Consider the following 22,208-nt stretch of genomic DNA (forward strand, 5'->3'; position numbering starts at 1 on the left):
ATACCATCTGTTTCAATAATTTTGAGTAACAGCTTTCATCAGTCAAGTTAGAACCATGATATCATCTAGAACTATATATGGCCTCTCTTTTGACAATCGCTTTTTTTCGACAATGGATTCTCCGAACTATAGCTATTCGGTTAGGCTTATTTTGAAAGAAAAAACATCACTCAAAAAGAGAATTTTTTTTCTTTTGGTATTTTTACCCACGTAATAGTGTAGAAGCCTAGATGGACCTCGCACGTGGGGAGACATCCAACATAGATTGCGAAAAAACATGGCTCATCTTCCCCAATCTCTCTTGCCCATGTCTGCGCTCACTCTCCCGAAACGACTTGTCGTTTCCTACTCTCTCACTTTCCTTCTTGACCGTTGCACAAGATCAAAGAGGCCCTTCTGCTCCAGAATGTCGGCCACGTCATCAACTCCCCTGACTCACTCCATCTCCTTGCAGAGTCAACTCGGCCAACCCGTCCAAATTGTTGCCGCTCCTGGCCTATCCGATTCCGGGTTCAGGTGAATTGCCCTTTTTTCTTTTCTCAGTTTAAGTCTTTGATTTTTTTTTTTGAATTTATAGCTACCGTTTCTGTTTTTTATTAATCATAAATATGACCTTACAGGAGTGCTATTGAGTCATCTTTATTTAAACAATGGTTAAAGAATCTGGAGAGTGAAAGTGGGATTTTGGCTAATGGGGACATGACTTTAACTCAAGTTCTTATTCAGGTTTCTTTCCTTTAATTATCCAGCTTGGGTCTTTTGAATTTGTTTTTTTGAGTATTTTTTACTTTTCTTGGTTCTATCGTTGTTGTATTGAGAATTTTGGAAGAATTGTTGCTTATATTGATTATAAGAGACCATGTCTGGTGGATTTTGTGCAAAATTTGAACTTGCTAAGCATTTGGGCTCTAAAGTATAAACTTTTTGCCTTTTCATGTGTATTGTGTAAAAGAAATGATAAATGTAGCCAAAAGGACTTCCTTTTCTTCGCTTTTAGAACTGCTGCTTAATGGCTTGCTTTGATAACAGGGAGTTGATATGTTTGGGAAGCGCATTGGCTTTCTCAAATTTAAAGCAGATATTATTGATAAAGGAACTGGAAAGAAGGTATTTGATCATCTTCATGCATAGCTTTTCAGTACTGATTCATATCAGAGTATGATTCTTTATGTAATTGATTGAATGTTGAAATTCATTATGGGATTTTTTTGGGAGTATATATTACAACTATTTCAGCAGTCTACATATTTCATTCATGCTATTGCTCTGTTTCGTTATAAACTAAAACATTCTTAGGTTCCAGGTATAGTATTTGCACGAGGACCTGCTGTAGCTGTGTTAATTCTTTTAGAGTCAGACGGTGAGACTTATGCTGTTCTCACTAAACAGGTAGGGTGATGTTTCCATTGAATTTTTTCTTAGTAGTTTGTCAATTATGATACAATTGAGCCTAGATTGAGTTCAGTACCTACCACTTAAGTACTTTACTATTTCTATTACATCCAAACTTAATGAATCTTAATGCTTCTCTAAGGCTAGGGTCCCCACAGGGAGGCTTGTTCTGGAACTGCCTGCTGGAATGTTAGATGATGATAAGGGTGATTTGGTTGGCACTGCAGTTCGTGAGGTATCTCTCTCTCTCTCTCTCTCTTGTGGCAGGATGTGCACAGACACAAACATGTATTATACATTTGTTTACATCTGTATATCAGCAATTTTTCTCTAGTTTTCTCTGGGCATCTCTATGTTAGTGATTTTACCAAGCATGAAGTTCATCAAACAATCCACTTTGGGTGATGGTTCTTAAAAATATGCCATTATTAGGTCAAGGGTCATATTGTAGAGCACTGGAGGAACATACTTTTCCAGCCTTCTCTTTTTCCTTTTCCTCTTACGCATTACTCTTCCATATCTGGGTCTCTGTTGTGAGACCATTTTCCTCCTTTATGGGTTGTTCTTATAGATTATATTCCGGCCTATATTATTTTTATGGATATGCTGATGTTCAACATCTGCCATTCTGTTGAGACAACATACAATTTTTTACAGGATATATTTTTTTGTTTAAAATTCCCTAGGGTAGACTTTTTTTTACCACACTTTTGTTATTCAAATGATTTTTTAATGAGTTGAAACTGACAGGTTGAGGAGGAGATTGGTATTCAATTGAACCTCGAAGACATGGTTGACCTCACAGCCTTCCTTGAGCCATCTACTGGATTCAAAGTTTTTCCTTCTCCGGTATGTGGCATCTACCATGTTAAAAGTCCAACAAGAATGACTTTGTAACAGGATTATTAACTACAAGTAATTTTCATTATCTTGTGAATTTATGATGTGGTACTATTTGCTTAGAATTTTTGCATTACATTTCCAGAGCCTCAAAGGTTCCGATATTTTTTCTTGAGAATACTATGTCATTTTTTGGGCACATTTCATGTTGTGACTTGATTCAACTTAGTAGTAAGATAATTATTTCTTGTCTTTCCATGATAGGGAGGGTGTGACGAAGAAATTGGCCTTTTTCTGTACAGAGGGCGTGTTGATAAAAACATTATTACACAGCTGCAAGGAAAAGAAACAGGTCTTCTTGAACATGGTGAGCTTATCAAGGTTTGTGTTGTTCCTTATGAGAAACTCTGGCGCATGACACCTGATGCAAAGACTCTGATGGCAATTGCTATCTATGAAATGGCCAAAAAAGAAGGATTATTACCTCATAAATCCTAACCTGTGAATATCTGTCATTGTTGGCTCCTTTTTGTTGTATGGTTTGATCAGTCATTTTGAGGTCATGGAACCATGGCCGACAGTTGTCTTAGAAATCAAGTTATTTCTTATAGCCTGTATTAAGACGTGTAAAACTGTCTGATGCAGCATAGGTTTGGTGTCACAGGTAGACGAATTTACTTCTCTCACTGGAAAATAAATTTTACAATAATTGGTGCCTATTTTCAGTTATTGTGTATGGTGATGGCGACTGTGTGTTGAAGTATTTTATCCTTGCAGTAGAATAAGATGGATATTTGCATGCTTATTAAGCCACTATTACATGACCCTTAAGCCACACAGGTAGACAACCTTAAAAGCAATTCAGGTTTTTCGAATCCTTCTGTGGTTTTTCGAATCCTTCTGTGTTTTCACCCTTTTACCCATTGTTCGGCCTTTTATGAGTAGTGTATCAAGTGCTTGCCTGCTAATATCCTTGGAATCCTCATTCCAGCATCAGATTTTATTTTCATCCCACTTAGGAGTGTTGGTTAATGCCTGAGTAACGGGCATTGGGGGCTCCATTTGTTGGAAAGTTGTGTCCTCGACACCTTTCTGAGAGTTTTAGCTTGTTTTTGTACGTCTTTTTCCCCTAAATGACGAGGATATGAAACTGAAGCCCGAGGAAATTCGTTTTGTGGGGGCCGAAGGGAAAATCCTTGTACACCTGATTATATCCAATAATATATTTAATTCATAGTCAAGGAGACACTGTTGGTTACCGTAGATTGTTTATAATCATCTTCTACGACCTGCATGAAAAATCGTACTCCTATCATTTTCCTGGAACCTTTGTGAGTCACTATAATTTTGCGTTAGTGCTAGATTTGTCATTGGTTGCAGCTAATACTAACATTTTAACTTAAAACAATCCGGTTCATTTCCTCAACAACCAAAACATCACTGCCACATTTTCTAGTTATAAGGTTTGAGCAACTTTTTCCATTGTAATTGAAGCATAGAGCTGACACGTTTTATTGGGTGGAATTTCATCATCGCTTCTGAGATCATGCCTAGAGCTCATAAAGACAACAAGAGATTATGTAAACAAGAATCCTTATACGAAGGATACAGGTACCTACAAGTAAATACACTGACTTTGAAAAAATCCTCAGACCTTACTAGTGACAAAATCTTTGTCACTTGCTTCCCAGATGGTGGTGCCATCACATGCACATATCTTCTTGTAGTTTTCGCCAACCCCAGCACTTCGGGCAATCACTGCAGCTGTCCGACCTTGATCTGATTTATCTTCAGTCTCATACACCGCTATTGACCGCCCAATGAGATCAGCAACTCTGAGCTGCTGTTTGACACCGGTGTAAAAGGCCTCACCATTCTTATCCACATCAAGAGTTCCCAGGTCGCCAAGTGGCTGTATAAAGCAAAGACAAGGTTTTTTTTTTTTTTTTTTAATCAAAGGCATGTATAATGATTTCATTGGAAGAAGGAGATAAATACAAAAACTACCCATAAAGCAAAGACAAGGTTAAAGAATGAAACATGCCGTCATGATTGTGTGAAAGAATAGATAACAAGATGATGGCTTAAAATTAAACAAATATGTAGTCCATAAAAGAGATCATATGCCAAATATAATGGAAAAATCTTTCAAGGTTAAAAAACGAGTTTGAAAGGGATCTAATCAAGCTGTCCATGTACACATGATTACATATGAGTATCAACAACTATATTACAGCATGGAATCATCTTGGACAATTTGAGTTCATATACATTCCGATTAATCAATAAAGAGTGCTGGCAGGACAGATTAAAAGAATATTTTGGGAGGATTTTTTTAACATAATTTCATTCATTAGGGAAATTAAAAAATTTATTACAACATAAATTTGCAACAAACCATTTGAAAATCACGTTAAGCCAGCACAATGCCCTTTCTTTTTAGTTGTACCCTTTAGATAGCATTGACAGGTCCATCAAACAGTAAGCACCATCTTTAACAGGTAAGTGGTACTTAGAGTCTTGATACTTGCACTTTGATGATTACTAAAATGAAATTACAACGACACACACACAGAAATAATTAAAATGACAGGAAAAGGCAGTGTATGTGAGGTCCATTGATGATTTATGAAAAAAAAAAAAAAGAGAAATATGAAATACAGTGATGGCAGAAGTTGGAAAAAAAACCTCTTTATCAGTTCCTTCATTTGAAGGATTAAACACTTTCCCTGTACTTGCTGCACCTCTTGTCAGATCACCGAATTCATTAATAGACCAACCGTGTTTTCCAGGTGACAAACCACTAAAATTGGCTTCAATCCTAGCCAATTCCATACTCACTTGAGCCAATCTAACTACACCAAAAATTTCTGGACCTTTGAACTCAGCAACAGCAGCAGAAACTAAAAAGTCTGCAAAAGGAAGGGCAAGGGTAATAGTTTAAGAAAATTGTAGTTGTCGTTTGCTGACATGAGCGGTATAATCTACTCCATCCTATGAATCGCATGCCCAAAAATGTGCTTCATAAAGACTACTTTTAAAGCTTTAAGGTTCTAGGAAGTGGGTATTGCGTGTTTCCTTATTTATTCATTCGAAGCTCCCAGTGAACTGATTGCCAGGGAAGAGATAGCTAGCAGCCTTGGTTAATTTACATAGGAAATGGAAACATTTAAGTAAACCATATCAATATTAGTAGCAATTAACAAAACATTTCAGAAATTTCAAGTACTTTCATTAACTAGCTAAAGTGAGCATAAATTTTATTCAATCACAAAATTTTTTAGCACTGGTTGGCATTATTGGCAAAGTCATAATAGTGACCTAAAACAGGTATCATAATCAGCATATCTATTCTTTCCTTCTTTTGGAATGATGTAAAACGTTGGATGCTATCTAAGTCATCAAAAACTAAGAACAAATAAGACTTTTCATTCTGTCTATTATCAGCATGGATAAATGAGGCAAGCATAAAATTATATAGTTTAGCACTTAATATACCCAACACAATTAAAAGTTAGATTGACAAACCTTCTAGCACTCCTTGGCCTATTAATCTAGCTTTTCGACCAGTCTGCTCCAATGCCTCAGTCATGGTTTTCACAGTCGAGGAACCAAGTATTCTCACCACTTGATTGCTCAAGTCCACTTCCACACTCTTGACTCCTTTGCATATAAATACAAAACATACCATAATTACGAAATTAAAGCAGAAATTAACATGAAATAAAAATTGCAAAATATATCCATTCAAAGCCATTAAAGATTGGTCATGCACAAAATAATTGCTATTGCCTTACCATTAACTGTTTGTAACTTATTCTTGACCGCATTAGCACAACCTTCACACTTCATATCCACCATGTACTCCGTCTGATACCACAATCCAGACAAACTTTTCAACATCTCAATAAAATTTAAAGGATTAATCAACAATAACTATCCAATCATGTTGAAGAAAAAAATCTTAATTTACAACTAGAATAAGCTTTGATAACTGAATTAGAATAATCAAGATGATTAACTTACAAGGAGGTCAGGCAAGGAACCATCCTGCAAATTCGAGATAGAAAGAGTCAGACTTTATTAACGATAGTAAAGAAGAGCAAGATTTGATGTGAACGGAAATGGGCAATGCTCAAAATTGGAACTTTGATAACAAACCTGAGATGGGTTGTAATCAGATGTGGGTGAGTCCATGTGAAGAGCAGTAGGAGAACTGGCGAAGGTTCTTGTAAGGCCTAAGCGATTTGTTGGCGAAGAGAGGAAAGATAGACTTTGGGTATTTGAGAAATTAGAAGATTTGAAAGAAGAAGAAGAAGAAAAAGCAAAAGCTGTAGGCAGAGCAGAGGCAGCAGCTATGGCAGTTGCTGTGGTTAGCGACCTCAAAAATGCCATTCTTTTTGTTTGGGTATTGTTTTACTGAGATGGTTCGGTGAAGACGCGGTTGGTCGCGACTTTGCTCGCTTTCCTGATGCCTCAAACTGTTTTTTCGGGAAAAATATTTTCTTTTAAAATGAAATTGTGAAAGATATATTTTTACTTATTTTATTTGGCGTATTATGCGAAATTTCTAAATTTTATGGGAGATTATATTTATATGTTCATGTAAATATAAAATATGATAATGAAAATTCAAATATGATGTCATTAGGTTATCATGTTTGTATAATTATTGCTACTATTATTTTTAAATACATCGAATAAATACTACTACTATTTTTAAATATATTATCCTTTATTAATGTTTTTTATATTATATTTTTTAAATTATTTATAACTTTTGAATACCTCGATGTAGGATTGTGCAGGCACTTGAGTTTGAAAGCTGGTCAAACGCTCGGTTGAATAAATGAGATTTGGAGAGAAAGAAATGGGAGAAGTTTAGCGATGAGATGTGTTACAGTTCACACCAACTCTCGTCGTCGTAAGGTATTGTTCATTTTGGTTAGTTAGTTTTGCAATTTTATTTTACAAAAAACTTATCACAAGTTAAAAGTGATATAAATTTTTATATATTCAGTATTACGATTTTCGCGTGAATGTGAATCTCACATCGTTAAGATAATACTTTAAGCGTATAAAACTACAAAATCTTACATAGAAGAGAAACTCCTAGTAAGGACTAAGAATGGATGTCATGGTCCTAAAGAGAGGAGTTATGAATCTTATATTAACTATGTACTAAAGTAATACTAAGCATATAAAGGTTCACATCACCTTTAACTTATGATACTTTTTTTGTGGGACAAAATCGTAAGGTTAGTGAGTCAAAGCGGATAATATCTCACTGGGGTTAATGTAGACTAGCAATGTGCCATTGAAGATAGTGGATCCACTTCAACTCTAACTACTAGTAATGTGCCACGGACGATAATAGACCTTTGTTGAATGGGGTGGATGTCATGGTAGCAATGTGCCACTGAGGATAGTGAATCCACTTCAACTCTGAGTATTAATAATGTGTCACTGAGAATAATAGATCCTTGTTGAATGGGGTGGATGTCACGGTACTTGCGTGGACGTGAATCTCACATTGTTGAAATAATGCTCTCAGCGGAGTAAAGCCACAAAGTCCTACATCGAAGAGAAACTTCCAACGGGGAGGCACCTTTTGTAGGGTAAAATCGTAAGGCTAGTCGACCAAAGTGAACAATACCTTACAAAAGTTAGTGTAAATCATGACGCTCAGTATCACTCTAGTACATAGCCAATGTGAAATTCATGGCTTCCCTTTATAAGAACATGACATTCACCTTTACTCCCGATTGAGAGTTTTTCTTCGATATGGAACTTTGTGACTTTACCTGCTAGGAGTATTATTTCAATGATTTAAGATTCACGTTCACGTGAGGACCATGACATTTTTTCTCTTTTCAACAAGGGTCCATTGCCCTCAATGGCACATTTTTAATACTCAGAGTCTGCTTTGATATCAATTGTTATAGTCCACACCAACCCTTGTGATGTATTTTTTGCTATAACTCACTAGCTTCATAATTTTATCTCACAAAAAACATCTCACACGTTAAAGCTGATGTAAACCCTTATATGTATAGTATCACTCTAGTACATAGTCAATATGAGATTCATAACTTTTATCTTTAGGACAATGACATTCACTTTTACTTTTTGCTTGAAGTTTGTTCTCGATGTGAAATTTTATGACCCCACCCTTTTAAAATATTATTTCAATAATATAAATTTGACGTACACGTGAAAACCGTAACACGGTGCATAAAAATGTTGGGAGTAGGCTCACTTTAGTTTCCACTGAAGAGATCCTTCTTAAACGACCTGGTACCAAACCGAACGAAATAAAGGTTGCAGGGGACAGCTTGGCTCAGCTTAGCAAAGGAGGTGTTGTTCTCATGGTGTGCAGGACATGTGGTAAGAAAGGTGATCACTGGACTTCCAAAATGTCCTTACAGGATCTTGCTGCTCCTGTTGAAACCTTTGTTGATTAACCTGCAGCATCCGAGACCTTTCTATGGCTCTTCTGGAGCTGGAAACGGCGCCTAAGTCCCGCCAAGCATGAGAGCAGGTGCATATGAACCGGTGGATCTGACACGAGACGTAGGAATGACGAATTTATCTGAGGATACCCGGGAGCCTGACTTGCTTGAGCTTTTCTACACATTTGGTCCTGTGACTCGCGTCTATGTTGCTGTGGATAATAAGACAGGCACAAGTAGAGGATTTGGTTTTGTCAACTTTGTAAACACGGAGGATGCTCAGAGAGCTATTGACAAGCTCAATGGATATGGTTATGACAATCTCATCTCAAAGTATTTCTTCTCATGATAGTTGGGTGTTAAACTGTGAAAAAATCTGTACAGGGGTTATTTTGTTTCTTCTTCTGGGATATCAGCTCTGTATGCTGTAATTTTGAAGTGAATCCCTGGAAAGCAATATAGGTATAAGCTTCAAAATTATATGCCTTAGTCTGGTGGATTTCTTTTGTTGTCTTTTGTCGGCCATCTGGATTATGTAAGGATGCAGTGTATGTAGCAGGTCTGTTCTATTTCTTGCCAGATGGGATGTGATCTTTTGATTGTTTCTTTTTTGCTTGTGCCAATGGAATTGGATTATTTTGTCATCAATACTTAGTATTCCATAAGGTCTATCGCCAAGTAGCTCTCAACTGCATCGGCCAGCCACCAGCGGAATTTCCAAGTCCAAGGCCAACCCTCTACATGGTAAAACTTTGCCATCTTCAGTCCCAACAAAAGCATATTTGTCAAGTTCCAATCGAGCCTTCAATCCTAGAGAGGCCAAAATCCTACATATACAAAACACTGTAATCTCTGTCTGTCCCCGTCTTTCTGTCTGAAAATGTGATACTGTGACTATGTGCATGGATATACAGTTTACAATAACTCAGAGCAATTAGCACTTTCTAGCCACTATGGAGAACAAGAGGTGCAGCTGCAAAATTTTGCCAACTCTTTTAACTATTTTTCTATTTAGCCTGATCTCCATGCTTTCTTTCTCTCATGCAAGCAGTGAGGGGATAGTTAGCATACAGTTAAGTGAGGCCACGTTGAAAGAGGAGATCAACCTAAAGACTTACATAGTTTATGTCCAGAAACCAAAAGGCAAAATTTTGAAGTAGTCAGAGGACGTTTATAACTGGCACCAGACATATTTATCAGTTACCAGGTCAACCATGGACCATCAAGAACACATTGTGTATTCCCATCAGAATGTGGTAACTGGTTTTGCTGCGAAACTGGCCGCAGAGGAAGCAAAAGCCATGGAAAAGGAGTAATAAAAGTCCATCCTCAAAGAGTACTGCCTTTGCACACAACTCATAGTACTGATTTCTTAGGGCTGCATCAAAATATGGGATTTTGGAAGCAATCAAATTTCCGGAAAGGAGTGATTATTGGAGTTCAAGACACGGGAATAACCCCTAGTCACCCTTCCTTTAGTGATGAAGGAATGCCTCCTCCAGAAAAATGGAAAGGTAGATGTGAGTTGGTGGAATGTAATAACAAGTTAATTGGTGCAAGAAACTTCCGAAATGATGAGCAAGGTCAGGCCCCATTAGATCAGGATGGGCACAGCATTCACACGGCTAGCACAACTGCTGGAAATTTTGTGCAAGGTGCCAGTGTGTTTGGTAAAGTCAATGAAACCGCAGTTGGCATGGCACCTTGAGTTCACTTAGCCATATACAAAGTTTGTGGTGATGTGTGTGTTGATAGTGACGTACTGCCGGCAATGGATGCTGCTGTAGAGGACGGTGTTGATGTGATTTCAATCTCCATTGGTGGTGCTTCTACACCTTTCTATGAAGATGTGATTGCAGTGGGTGCATTTGGGGCTATTTTGTAAGCTGCTCAGCAGGGAATGGAGGCCCATCTAATAGTACCCTATCAAATGAAGCTCCTTGGATTCTCACTGTGGTAGCAAGCACCATTGGATAGAAAGATAATAGCTGCAGTAAAGCTAGGAAACGGTTATCTGCTCTTTGGAGAATCTCTATTCCAGCCTAAAGATTTTCCTTAAACTTTGCTGCCAATTGTTTACGCAGGTGCCAATGGTAATGCATCATCAAGATTATGTGCCCCAGGATCATTGAGAGATATTGATGTCAAGGGGAGGATAGTATTGCGAGATTGGTGAGATACCAAGAATCTGCAAAGGGCAAGAAGTGAAGGATGCTGGAGGTGCTGCCATGATTCTGATGAATGATGACCTCAATAAATTTAGTACACTAGCTGATCCTCACGTACTTCCTGCAACACATGTGAGTTACACGGCAGGAATGAACATCCTAAACTACATCAATTCGACAGCAAAACCAACTGCCACTATCTTGTTTGAAGGAACTTTTTCTGGTTTGAAAGATAATCCTCAAGTTACTTCTTTATCCTCAAGAGGCCCTAGTTGGGCTAGCCCTGGAATCTTGTAACCAGACATTATTGGGCCGGGTGTGAGCATCCTAGCTGCGTGGCCAGTTTCTGTTGAGAACAAGACAAACACAGTTTCAAATTTTAATGTTATTTCAGACACTTAAATATCATGCCCTCATCTTAGCGATATCACTGCTCTGCTAAAAAATTTACATTCTGACTAGTCAGCTCCTGCCATGAAATCTGCAATCATAACTACCGCTGATAGAGTGACGCTAGATGGTCTGCCAATTCTAGATGAAACATGGTCTCCGTCCAACGTATTTGCGATTGGTGCAGGCCATGTTAACCCTTCAAAGGCAAACGATCCAGGACTTGTTTATGACATGCAACCTGATGATTACATTCCTTATCTATGTAGCTTAGGTTACACAGATGATCAGGTTAGAGTCATAGTGCAGCAATCAGTGAGATGCTCAAATGATACCAATATTGCTGAAGCAGAGCTAAATTATCCTTCATTTTCGATTGTATTAGGGTCTACCAACCGCACACACACTTGGACAGTGACAAACGTTGGCCCTGCTAATTCCTCTCACACTATAAACATTGCTGCACCACCAGGGGTAGACATTAGTGTAACGACCAACATAATTGAGTTCACTGAGGTGAAGCAAAATGCAACATTCTCAGTGACATTTAGGCTAAGCTGGAAAACTTCTGCACTCTTTGTTCAAGGTTATCTCTATTGGAATTCTGCTCTGCATTCTGTTAGGTCTCCAATTGTTGTTATATATGAATAAGCACTAAGTACTCTCATTCTGATCAGCATTGCGTTGGGAATCTAATTATTCAAAGCAAGTATGGAATGCAGTGCAGAGTTGCCTTCTCTTAGGCTAATGTACTTTCTAATACTGTAGTCAGTTCAAATAAATTCTCTCATTCCTATAGAGTACCTAATTTTCTTTAAAAAATAATAAAGAAATAACTGTGGCAAACAAAAGAAATTTCCTTGGCTTAAGCAGGAACTAACTTCAGAATTTCCAAATCAGAAGGGAGTTAAAGTGACCAAAAAAAAAACCTTGTTTCTACAAATTCGAGAAGTTGGTGCTTCCTTTCTGGAGGATATTAACTTCTGTTCAGGACTTGCAATAATCAAGTATAGTCTTAGGTGTACGAATTAGTTACCAAGAATTGTGGTTCTTACATGGAAGCTATTGGTTCAACTATGCTACTGCTGCATCATTAATTGAATTCAAAGATTATGCTCATGAAATGGAAAAAAAAAATGCAAGAAATTGTGATTATCCTTGGTACAAGCTGCTAGAAAACAAAATGAGCTCAAGGAATGCAAGGGGTTTGCCCCTAGCTGAAGTCCAGATATCATGGGCAAAGCTGAAGTAAGAAAAATTATTCTAGCAAAATTACTACGAAGATGCTAAGGTTAATATTGATGAAGCTATTTATGAAATAGGTGAAAAAATCTGTATGGGTGAACAACACAACTGATATTCTATTAATTGCTATCTTAGAGCAGGATACTCAAAGAAATGTGAAAATATAATAAAGAATACTCTTACTTATCCAATAAAAAAACAATCAAGAGAACTCTCAATTTTTTCTGTGATTATCCTCATTTTTCCTAGGTTCTGCAATAAAGCTTCCTTTGCCTGTTCACAGCATATCTTTTGCCCACAAACATTTAGAAAAATTTTCATAATTGTAGTTTGTATCTCAGAAGTCAGAACCTAATTTAATATTTGTGATAGTATACGGACAAAGATCCTGGTAAATGTAACCAATCACCTTACTAACTGTCATCATGCTCCTTGTTGCAAGTCAACATCTTACATCTAAGCATTCATTCCCAACAAATTTATGCTAAATACCGGTTCTTAATGGAAGAGACTTAGCAAGAAATTACTAAACAAGTATAAATGTGAGTCTATTTACAAAATAAAAAATTAAGTAAACAAGAAGTAAATACCAGTTGGGTTTGCTGGAGAAGTTCCCAAAGTCAAATAAATCTGTTATGCATAAGGCACATCGCTACTTTGTTTTCAACTGCATAGAGCAGCGGGCAATACCAAGTTCCAATCCAAAAAATATGTACCTCAAGTTCTGGTTGATGTTCCCAATCGACAATCTGACAAACTAGTCCTAACAAGCCTATTCTTGTAGCCCCAATGATAATTGTCATCTGTAGTAAAGACGACAGCCAACACTTATACCAACATTCCCTTTATCTGTCCTGTACCATCTATATATGGATATCTGTGAAGGGAGTAGTAGTAATCTAAACATTAGGATTAATTCTCCATTCCTTTAACCAATATGAAGAGCAAAAGTACTCAACCGCTGCCAAAAATGGAAGCCATTTTTCTAGTTTCTCTTGTTTTCATGTTTAATATTCTTCTAGCAGTTGCTCAGGAAGTGGAAGATTTGCCCAAGAGCAAAGAACATGAGAAAAGCAGCTTATCAACTTACATTGTTCACCTTAAGAAACCTGAGGGAGTCTTTACACAAGTAGTAGACTTAGATGGTTGGTATCAATCATTCCTCTCGTTCACCAGCTCCAGCCAGCACAGACGGATAGTTTATTCCTATCGAAATGTGATAACAGGATTTGCTGCAAAATTAACAGCAGAGGAAGCAGAAGCAATGAAAAGAAAGGAAGGGATCATATCTGCTCGTCCTGAAAAAGTATATTCTCTACATACAACACACAGTCCTAACTTTTTGGGGTTGCACCAAAATTCTGGAGTTTGGAACCAATCAAATTATGGCAAGGGAGTCATAATTGGGCTTTTAGACACTGGAATAACCCCAGGTCATCCTTCATTCAGTGATGAAGGAATGCCTCCACCACCAGCGAAATGGAAGGGGAAATGTGAATTCGCTACAGGATGCAATAACAAGCTGATTGGTGCAAGAAATTTTGCAGAAGATGTGGCAGGGCCACCAACTGATGAGGAAGGTCACGGAACTCACACAGCTAGCACGGCCGGTGGAAATTATGTGAAGGGTGCCAATGTGTTTGGCAATGCCAATGGCACAGCTGTAGGCATGGCACCTTTAGCTCACTTGGCAATGTACAAAGTATGTGGAGAGGGCTGCTCAGAAAGTGCAATATTGGCTGCAATGGATGCTGCTGTTGAGGATGGAGTGGACGTCCTCTCACTTTCATTAGGCGGTGGTTCAGTTCCCTTCTTTGAAGACTCAATTGCAGTGGGTGCATTTACAGCTATTCAAAAGGGTATATTTGTGAGCTGTTCAGCTGGAAATGAGGGTCCTCTCTATGGTACTTTATCGAATGAGGCCCCGTGGATTTTTACAGTCGGAGCAAGCACCATTGATAGGAGCATAGCAGCAACAGCGAAGCTAGGAAATGGGTTGACAATTGATGGTGAATCCCTTTTTCAGCCTAAAGATTTCCCTTCAACATTACTGCCTCTTGTCTATGCAGGGGCAAATGGTAAGGCATCATCCGCATTTTGTGCCCCTAGATCATTGAGAGATGTTGATGTCAAAGGAAAAGTGGTATTGTGTGAAAGAGGTGGGGATATCGGAAGAATTGACAAAGGCCAAGAAGTGAAGGACAATGGTGGAGCTGCCATGATCCTCATGAATGACAAGCTTAATGGCTTCAGTACAATAGCTGATCCTCACGTACTTCCGGCAACCCATGTGAGTTTCTTGGCTGGTTTGAAGATTCAAGAGTATATTAACTCAACATCAGAACCAACAGCTACAATCTTGTTCAAAGGTACAGTGATAGGAAATCCATCTGCTCCTGAAGTCACTTCTTTCTCCTCAAGAGGCCCCAATAGGCAAAGCTTTGGGATCTTGAAACCAGATATTATTGGCCCTGGTGTGAGCATTCTAGCTGCATGGCCAGTTTCTGTGGAAAACAAAACAAATACAAAGTCAACATTCAACATGATTTCTGGCACTTCCATGTCTTGCCCTCATCTCAGTGGGATAGCTGCTTTGCTCAAAAGCTCACATCCTGACTGGTCTCCAGCTGCTATAAAATCTGCTATCATGACTACAGCTACTTTGGTAAACCTTGGAGGGAAGCCCATTGTTGACCAAACAAAAGCTCCTGCTGATATCTTTGCTACTGGTGCAGGCCATGTTAACCCATCAAAAGCAAACGATCCTGGCCTAATCTATGATATCCAACCAGATGATTATATCGCTTATTTATGTGGCTTGAATTACACTGACGAAGAGGTAGGAACTATTGTGCAAAGAACGGTGGAATGCTCCAGTGAATCAATAATAGCTGAAGCAGAGCTAAACTATCCTTCGTTTTCTATAATATTGCCAGAATCTGGTTCTCAGACATACACGAGAACTGTAACAAACGTTGGCCCAGCAAGCTCATCCTACACCTATGAAGTTGTTGCGCCAACAGGAGTAGACATTAGTGTACAACCGGATCACATTGCTTTTTCGGCGGTGAACCAGAAGGCAACTTACTCAGTGACATTTAGCAGACAAAAGGACGTCAGCTTGCAATTTTCCCAAGGGCTTCTCACGTGGATTTCTGCTCAGCATAATGTTACAACCCCAATTGTCGCCATATTTGCATAAGGAATAAGTTGAGCTGCCCTTGCTTATAGCAAAGGAATCACAGAGTTAATCCCATGCATAGCTTGTTATTCCTGGTCCGCTATTGTCTTATCTGTTTAAGGCGTTTTTCTTCAATAAATGCCAAGTGAAACAAAAGCTGTTTATTTGAAAATCATCTGTTTTTTTTTTTTTATATTTCTTTTTTAATCGAAGTTTATTCATTATAGATTTTACGAACTCCTATTTACACGATAAACCCAGAAGTCTGAAGCACTGCTGCCTTTTTAAGTTCTTAGGCTAAGTACACTACATGCTGGTGGGTACTTAAGTTTTGGGTGGGTTGCTGTCTGAATTGATCAAGAAGAAACTATAAAAGGGTGAGGTTACATATCTAGACAACAAGACATTTTTAGAACCAAAAGATACGTACCAGAAAAAGAGAAGCAAAACCATTGCCTACGGCTCCAATCTGGCTTCTTAAAGGGTTAAAACAAAGAAGAAAGACTGTAATTTGATCTAGCAAAAAACCCAATAGATACTAATGATACTTATGCTTGCAGAAAAACTCGTGATTAAATATTAATAAAGTGCTGAATTATTCAACCTAAGACCAAATCAAAACACAATGGATTGTCTGAGACTATTGTAGTTTTGCTCAGAATCTGCTCATATGAAGGTATGTTAGTTACTATACAGATTCTAAATGTGGTAGGAGATGCAGGAAAGAAGCTCGAATCATACATCTAGGATTGCCATGCCACATTAGTTCACAACTATATTCAGGAATATTATCAGCAGCAGGCTCAAAAATAAAACAAAGGAAGTCTATGCGAGGACTCAGTTGTACTAGTGGAAAGTCAATTAAAAATTGTAGAAGGACAAGCATACAGTGACAAGTATGCTTCATCATACCCTAAATAATCACTCACAAACTGCATCTTTGTTGCCATTTAAAATGAGAGAAGGTATTACTGAACGAAAACAAATGGATGGGCTAAGTATAATAATCCAACAGAGGATCATAACCTACAATGAGACTCACAGAAAGAAACTGGCCATCTTTCTCCCTCTCACTTGTATACATAGGCAGTAACAAGTGGTGGAAACACAACAAACTAAATAACAGTCCTCCAACTTACTGCAGAGGAGCCATTCCCCATCAAAGATGGATATCACTCACTTCCTCTGTCTCACTCTCTTGCTCAACTTCCATCCTCTGATCGTTCAGGGAAGTGAATTTTCATCTGCAGTTGAAACTGAAAAGAAAAAATTGCAGACTTACATTGTCCATGTTGAGCAGCCAGAAGTAGGAGTTCTTGGTCCAGAAAATTGAGATGTAGAGAGCTGGCACAAATCTTTTCTGCCATTTAGTACTGCAAGCTCAGACATGCGACCACATATGTTTTATTCATACAAAAATGTCATCAGTGGTTTTGCAGCAAGATTGACAGAGGAGGAAGTGCAAGCCATGAGAATGAAAAAGGGGTTTATCTCTGCACGTCCTCAAAGGATGCTACGTACACAGACAACACACACACCCAACTTCTTGGGGCTGCAGCAGGAACTGGGAATTTGGAAACAATCAAACTTTGGAAAAGGAGTGATAATTGGTGTGCTGGACACAGGAGTTTTGCCTAGCCATCCTTCATTCAGTGATGAAGGAATGCCACCTCCCCCACCAAAATGGAAAGCAAGATGTGATTTTACAGCCTGTAATAACAAACTAATTGGTGCAAGGTCCTTCAATATTGATGGAAAAATGACCAAGGGAATGGGGGTTGAACCACCTATTGATGAAGATGGACATGGAACTCACACACAGCTATCACGGCTGCAGGTCAGTTTGTAAACTATGCTGATGTGCTGGGAAATGCCAAAGGTACTGCTGTAGGGATGGCCACGCTTGCTCACCTAGCAATTTATAAAGTATGCTTTGGAGAAGACTGTGGAGATAGCAACATACTAGCTGCACTTGATGCTGCTATTGAGGATGATGTCGATGTGCTCTCACTCTCTCTTGGAGTAGATGCAGTTCCATTCTTCCAGGACAACATAGCTATAGGTGCATTTGCAGCAATGAAGAATGGAACATTTGTTGGTTGTCCAGCTGGAAATTCTGGCCCTTCCAACACCACATTATCCAATGAAGCTCCATGGCTTCTCACAGTTGGAGTAAGCACCATTGATCGAAAAATTGTAGCCACAGCAAAGCTTGGAAATGGAGAAGAATTTGATGGAGAATCCGTTTTCCAACCCAATGACTTTTCTTCCGTGCTGTTACCACTTGTTTATGCCGGCATGAATGGTAACCAGAGTCTGCACTCTGTGGTGAGGTATCATTGAAAGGTATAGATGTCAAAGGCAAGGTGGTTCTATGTGAACGAGGAGGTGGAATAGCAAGAATTGCTAAAGGACAGGAAGTAAAAAATACTGGTGGTGCTGCTATGATTCTCATAAATGAACAAGCTGATGGCTTCAGTACTTCAGCTGATGTTCATGTTCTTCCAGCAACCAATGTAAACTATGCCACTGGGCTGAAGATTAAAGCTTACATAAATTCAACAGCATCACCTAAAGCGACAATCTTATTTAGAGGAACTATCATAGGAGAACCATCATCTCCTTCTGCTGCTTCCTTTTCATCAAGAGGCCCCAGCTTGGCAAGCCCAGGAATACTGAAACCAGACATTATTGGCCCTGGTGTGAACATTCTAGTGGCATGGCCATTCTCTCTTAGCAATAATACTAATTCAACATCTACTTTCAATTTAATATCAGGCACATCAATGTCATGGCCTCATCTCAGTGGCATTGCAGCCCTGCTCAAGAGCTCTCATCCTGCCTGGTCACCAGCTGCCACTAAATCTGCTATGATGACTTCTACCAACCTATTCAATATTGGAGGCAAACCCACTGTTGATGACACACTACAACCTGCTGATGTCTTTGCTATTGGCGCTGGCCACATTAATCCATCTAGGGCAGATAACCCAGGATTAATATATGATATCCAACCTGATGACCTGATGACTATATTCCACATCTCTGTGGTTTAGGCTACAAAGATGAGGAAGTTGAGATACTCGCACATAGATCAGTCAAGTGCTCAGAAAAGCCCAGTATACCAGAAGGATAGCTGAACTACCCTTCATTTTCCATCAAACTAGGACCATCTCAGACATACACAAGGACTGTGACAAATGTCGGTGAGGAATATCATCTTATGAAGTTTTGGTTATAGCTCCAAAAGGGGTTGATGTGATTGTGAAGCCCAGCACACTATACTTCTCGGAGCTAAATCAGAAGGCAACTTACACAATAACATTTACTTGAGTTGAATCAGCTTATAAAATAGGTGAATTCACTCAAGGGTATATCAAATGGGTCTCTACTAAATACTTTGTTAGGAGTCCAATTGCAGTAAGCTTTGAGTAAGAACCAAGTGCACAAAGACATAAGAGAAAGCAATCAAATGAATTGTCATAGAAATCAAAAACTATTACTGAATGCTATTGCAGACTTCTAATATCATATTTTATCTATGTTTTCTAGACTAACATTGCAAATTGTTTCAAACTTATGACCGGAAAATTCAAACTCAACCCAATGGAAGGGGGAAGAAGCATGCGGGAAAGTATACCGGGCATAGACATTAAATACCTTTGTTGGTTTCATTTAAATATAACAACACTTGATGATGAGGTTCAGGAAAAAAAATAATAATAATAATAATGTCCAATAGAAGACCAAAATGAACAAAAATGAAAAGTAGTCTAATAAAACCATATAGAATAAAGTAATTCCATCTGCCAAAGAAGTCCATACAAAATGCATATATAAAATAGTAATATTGAAAATAAGCTTGTTTGGTGCTTAAATTAAGGTAAATTTCTCAAAAAGATAAATGATAAGAACTGCATTGCACTACTTGTAAGCATCACAAGCGTGGACAGAGTTTTAGACAGTCGTACTAAAAAGGAAGTGCAGATGGCTTCACTTTTCAAATTCCTGCCCCATGAATTTTCAAAAAGTGCAAAATCGGTGATTAGATACAATGGAAACTACCAGCAACTGGAGCTAGGCAGTAGTGAAACAACTGACAATAAGCATGGTTACGTTTATAAAAACCCTCTTATAATATTAGTAAATCCCTTGCAGATTCTCAAGAATGCTATGATAAGTTATTCAAGATCAAATCAAGATAAGAATATAGCATCTGGTTGTCAAACATAGCAGATACAGTTCCCTCCCTCACTACCACGAAAAGAAGAGCCTTTTAGAGCAGAAAAAAGGTATACCGTCTCTGTAGTTCATTACTGACTCATTCACCGTATAGTCTCTACCACATTTACAGCTGCATGATGGTAGTGAAAAATGACTTGCAAGTTGATTCTCATCAACCAAATCCAGGAGGCACATCCGGGTCCTCATCACTAACATCACATGACTGCTTCTGGTCAATATCTTCAGAAAAGCCAGGTGGCACACCAACATCAACATCATCCTGTTCCTGCCCATTCTGTGGGTGGCCAGGCTCTTCCTTCCAGTTTTCGATAGGTCCATTTTCATAAGGCCTAGGAAGCTGCTGCTCTGCCTCATTCTGCTGCTGATGGTGGTTGCTGTGATGAATATTGGACAGAGAGAAACCTGGTGGTTCTTTTGGATCACCATCAGATAATGTATCATCAACTCGACCAGCTGAGCCCTTAATGAAACCATTATTTTCAGCTTCCTTTTTAACAGGCATCTTATCATGAATAGATGATTCGCCCTCTTCTTTCCCTCGAGGATTAACTAATTTATTGTACACAGATTGTACTGTTTCTGTAATTTCACTTCTCATGCCACCTTCTGATCTGATTACTTCCCACAGACTATCAGAAATTTGGCCCATTACTTTGTTCCTAATGGTTATAAAACATTAGAATTATCAAATCAACATCAGTATTAAAGAATAAAATAAAACAGAAGAACTTATAAAAAGTTGGTGAATTAAATTTGAAGATGAAGTGAACATTCGAACATAGTTTTGAATAGAGAACAAAGTTAACCTACTCTTTCTGAGTTGATATTTTCCTCCCGAAGTACTCACAATTTGTCATGATATCCATATCTTATTCCCGAGACCAAAGATTTTAGCAACCAATTTCTCATACCAAATGTACCATTAAGAAAAATGCAAACATTTTATCCGGGAATACACATGCTTTCCGCTAAGAAAATCATTAATGATTTCATATTTCCACTTACCCAACCTCCTCGTGTATGGCATCTGATAGTTGTCTTGGTTTCATATTTTCGGCACCTGGACGGTTAAGTGCTGCTGATTGCTTCACAGCTGCAATGATGTTGTTGCGTAACTCATCCTGCAATTTGTTGCCTTATTCATAAATACTTATAAATGCACATAGCAAGCAATAAGAAACAGCACCACTCACTATCGATCAAGTTGATAAAGCTTTTAAAACATTTAACCAGGCACACCTGAACATTTGGTTCAGTGGTCGACGCATGCATTCTCCTGTTCAAGAAGCACGTTCAAATACCCCTTCCCCAAAAATTTTTTTTAAAAAAATTTAACCAGCCAAACTTTTTGCTATAAAATCAAATAAAACTCAACCACACAAGATCCTTTAAAACCAAAAAGCACTGTTTTTAAAAAGAAAAGGCTGATTGAAACATATTAATGAATCAGATTTGCCAACAACCTGCAGCAGCAGCATAGCAACTTAATCAACTTTGACAGTGCCATTGCGATGTTTAGTACAGATAATAAATCATTCTAAGCTCTTTTTACATGACAAGCTGTTTGGACCAACGTAGAACCTACTAAAATCAAGATTTACAGTCATAACAGCTTATGTAATAGTACAAATTTAAAAAAAAAAAAAACGAATTTTCAGTCAACCTTCCATTCAATATCAGGGAATTGTTATGCATCAACCCAAAACCATGGCATTTGATTTGAAATTAACCAATTATACCCATATATAATCATCATATAAATTTCCAAAACACCCAAAACTCAAAATCAAGACAAAACCCACCAAGCGAACAATCACAAACAACACGCACCCATGTTTTCCAGGGTACTCAAAAGCTCAGCATTCTAAAATTTTTCACCTTGATTCCCATAAACTAACAAGATAGTTTCGACCTTTGGAAAAGAAAAAAAAAAAAGTAGCGATAAAAATTAACATACGTTATCCTTGAGCTTGCGAATGATTTTGAGACGGAGCTTGTCGAAGTCACCATCGTCCTTGAGTTTTGCAATTACCTCTTCTTTGTTGATCTTCTTGTTTTCTTCTCCCATTGGCTGCTTTGCATTCAATCTGTTGGAAAAAGAAAAAACCTGGGTTTTTTTTTCTTTTCTTTTCTTTTCTGTTTCTGTAAACTATAATGTCTTTCAATCAGCCAACAGAGACAACGTAGGAGTACTAAAATCTATACGAAACAAGGAGGTCAAATCCGTTCCGGGTTAGGATTATAGGAAGTCAAGTCCCATCGTGGAATTAGTACTTAAAAAATTCTAACCAAAAG

At 38.2% G+C, this 22,208-nt stretch overlaps 4 protein-coding genes and 3 pseudogenes across 4 annotated transcripts; 5 read left to right on the forward strand and 2 right to left on the reverse strand.

Annotated features, from left to right (window-relative positions):
* LOC18606404 (nudix hydrolase 14, chloroplastic) lies at nt 221–2,995 on the forward strand. The gene is made up of 7 exons (XM_007039990.2): nt 221–516; nt 621–726; nt 1,030–1,107; nt 1,297–1,389; nt 1,535–1,627; nt 2,143–2,241; nt 2,497–2,995. The coding sequence occupies exons 1-7, from the start codon at nt 278–280 to the stop codon at nt 2,728–2,730; spliced, it is 942 nt and encodes a 313-aa protein (XP_007040052.2). The 5' UTR covers nt 221–277; the 3' UTR covers nt 2,731–2,995.
* LOC18606405 (copper chaperone for superoxide dismutase, chloroplastic/cytosolic) lies at nt 3,681–6,756 on the reverse strand. The gene is made up of 6 exons (XM_007039991.2): nt 6,394–6,756; nt 6,259–6,282; nt 6,030–6,102; nt 5,761–5,895; nt 4,921–5,144; nt 3,681–4,144 (listed from the first exon to the last, which is right to left on the reverse strand). Exons 1-6 carry the CDS (start codon nt 6,625–6,627, stop codon nt 3,881–3,883), a joined length of 954 nt encoding a protein of 317 aa, XP_007040053.2. The 5' UTR covers nt 6,628–6,756; the 3' UTR covers nt 3,681–3,880.
* Nucleotides 8,439–9,271, forward strand: LOC18606406 (annotated as a pseudogene).
* Nucleotides 9,638–11,893, forward strand: LOC18606407 (annotated as a pseudogene).
* On the forward strand, nt 13,196–15,847 carry LOC108661217 (subtilisin-like protease SBT1.7). Its single transcript, XM_018117236.1, has one exon. It carries the CDS (start codon nt 13,425–13,427, stop codon nt 15,687–15,689), a length of 2,265 nt encoding a protein of 754 aa, XP_017972725.1. The 5' UTR covers nt 13,196–13,424; the 3' UTR covers nt 15,690–15,847.
* LOC18606408 lies at nt 16,393–19,934 on the forward strand (annotated as a pseudogene).
* On the reverse strand, nt 19,781–22,190 carry LOC18606409. The gene is made up of 4 exons (XM_018118386.1): nt 22,023–22,190; nt 21,871–21,983; nt 20,919–21,034; nt 19,781–20,572 (listed from the first exon to the last, which is right to left on the reverse strand). The coding sequence occupies exons 2-4, from the start codon at nt 21,979–21,981 to the stop codon at nt 20,065–20,067; spliced, it is 735 nt and encodes a 244-aa protein (XP_017973875.1). The 5' UTR covers nt 21,982–21,983; nt 22,023–22,190; the 3' UTR covers nt 19,781–20,064.

This window comes from Theobroma cacao, chromosome 3, assembly GCF_000208745.1.
Source record: "Theobroma cacao cultivar B97-61/B2 chromosome 3, Criollo_cocoa_genome_V2, whole genome shotgun sequence".
Classification (NCBI taxonomy): domain Eukaryota; kingdom Viridiplantae; phylum Streptophyta; class Magnoliopsida; order Malvales; family Malvaceae; genus Theobroma; species Theobroma cacao.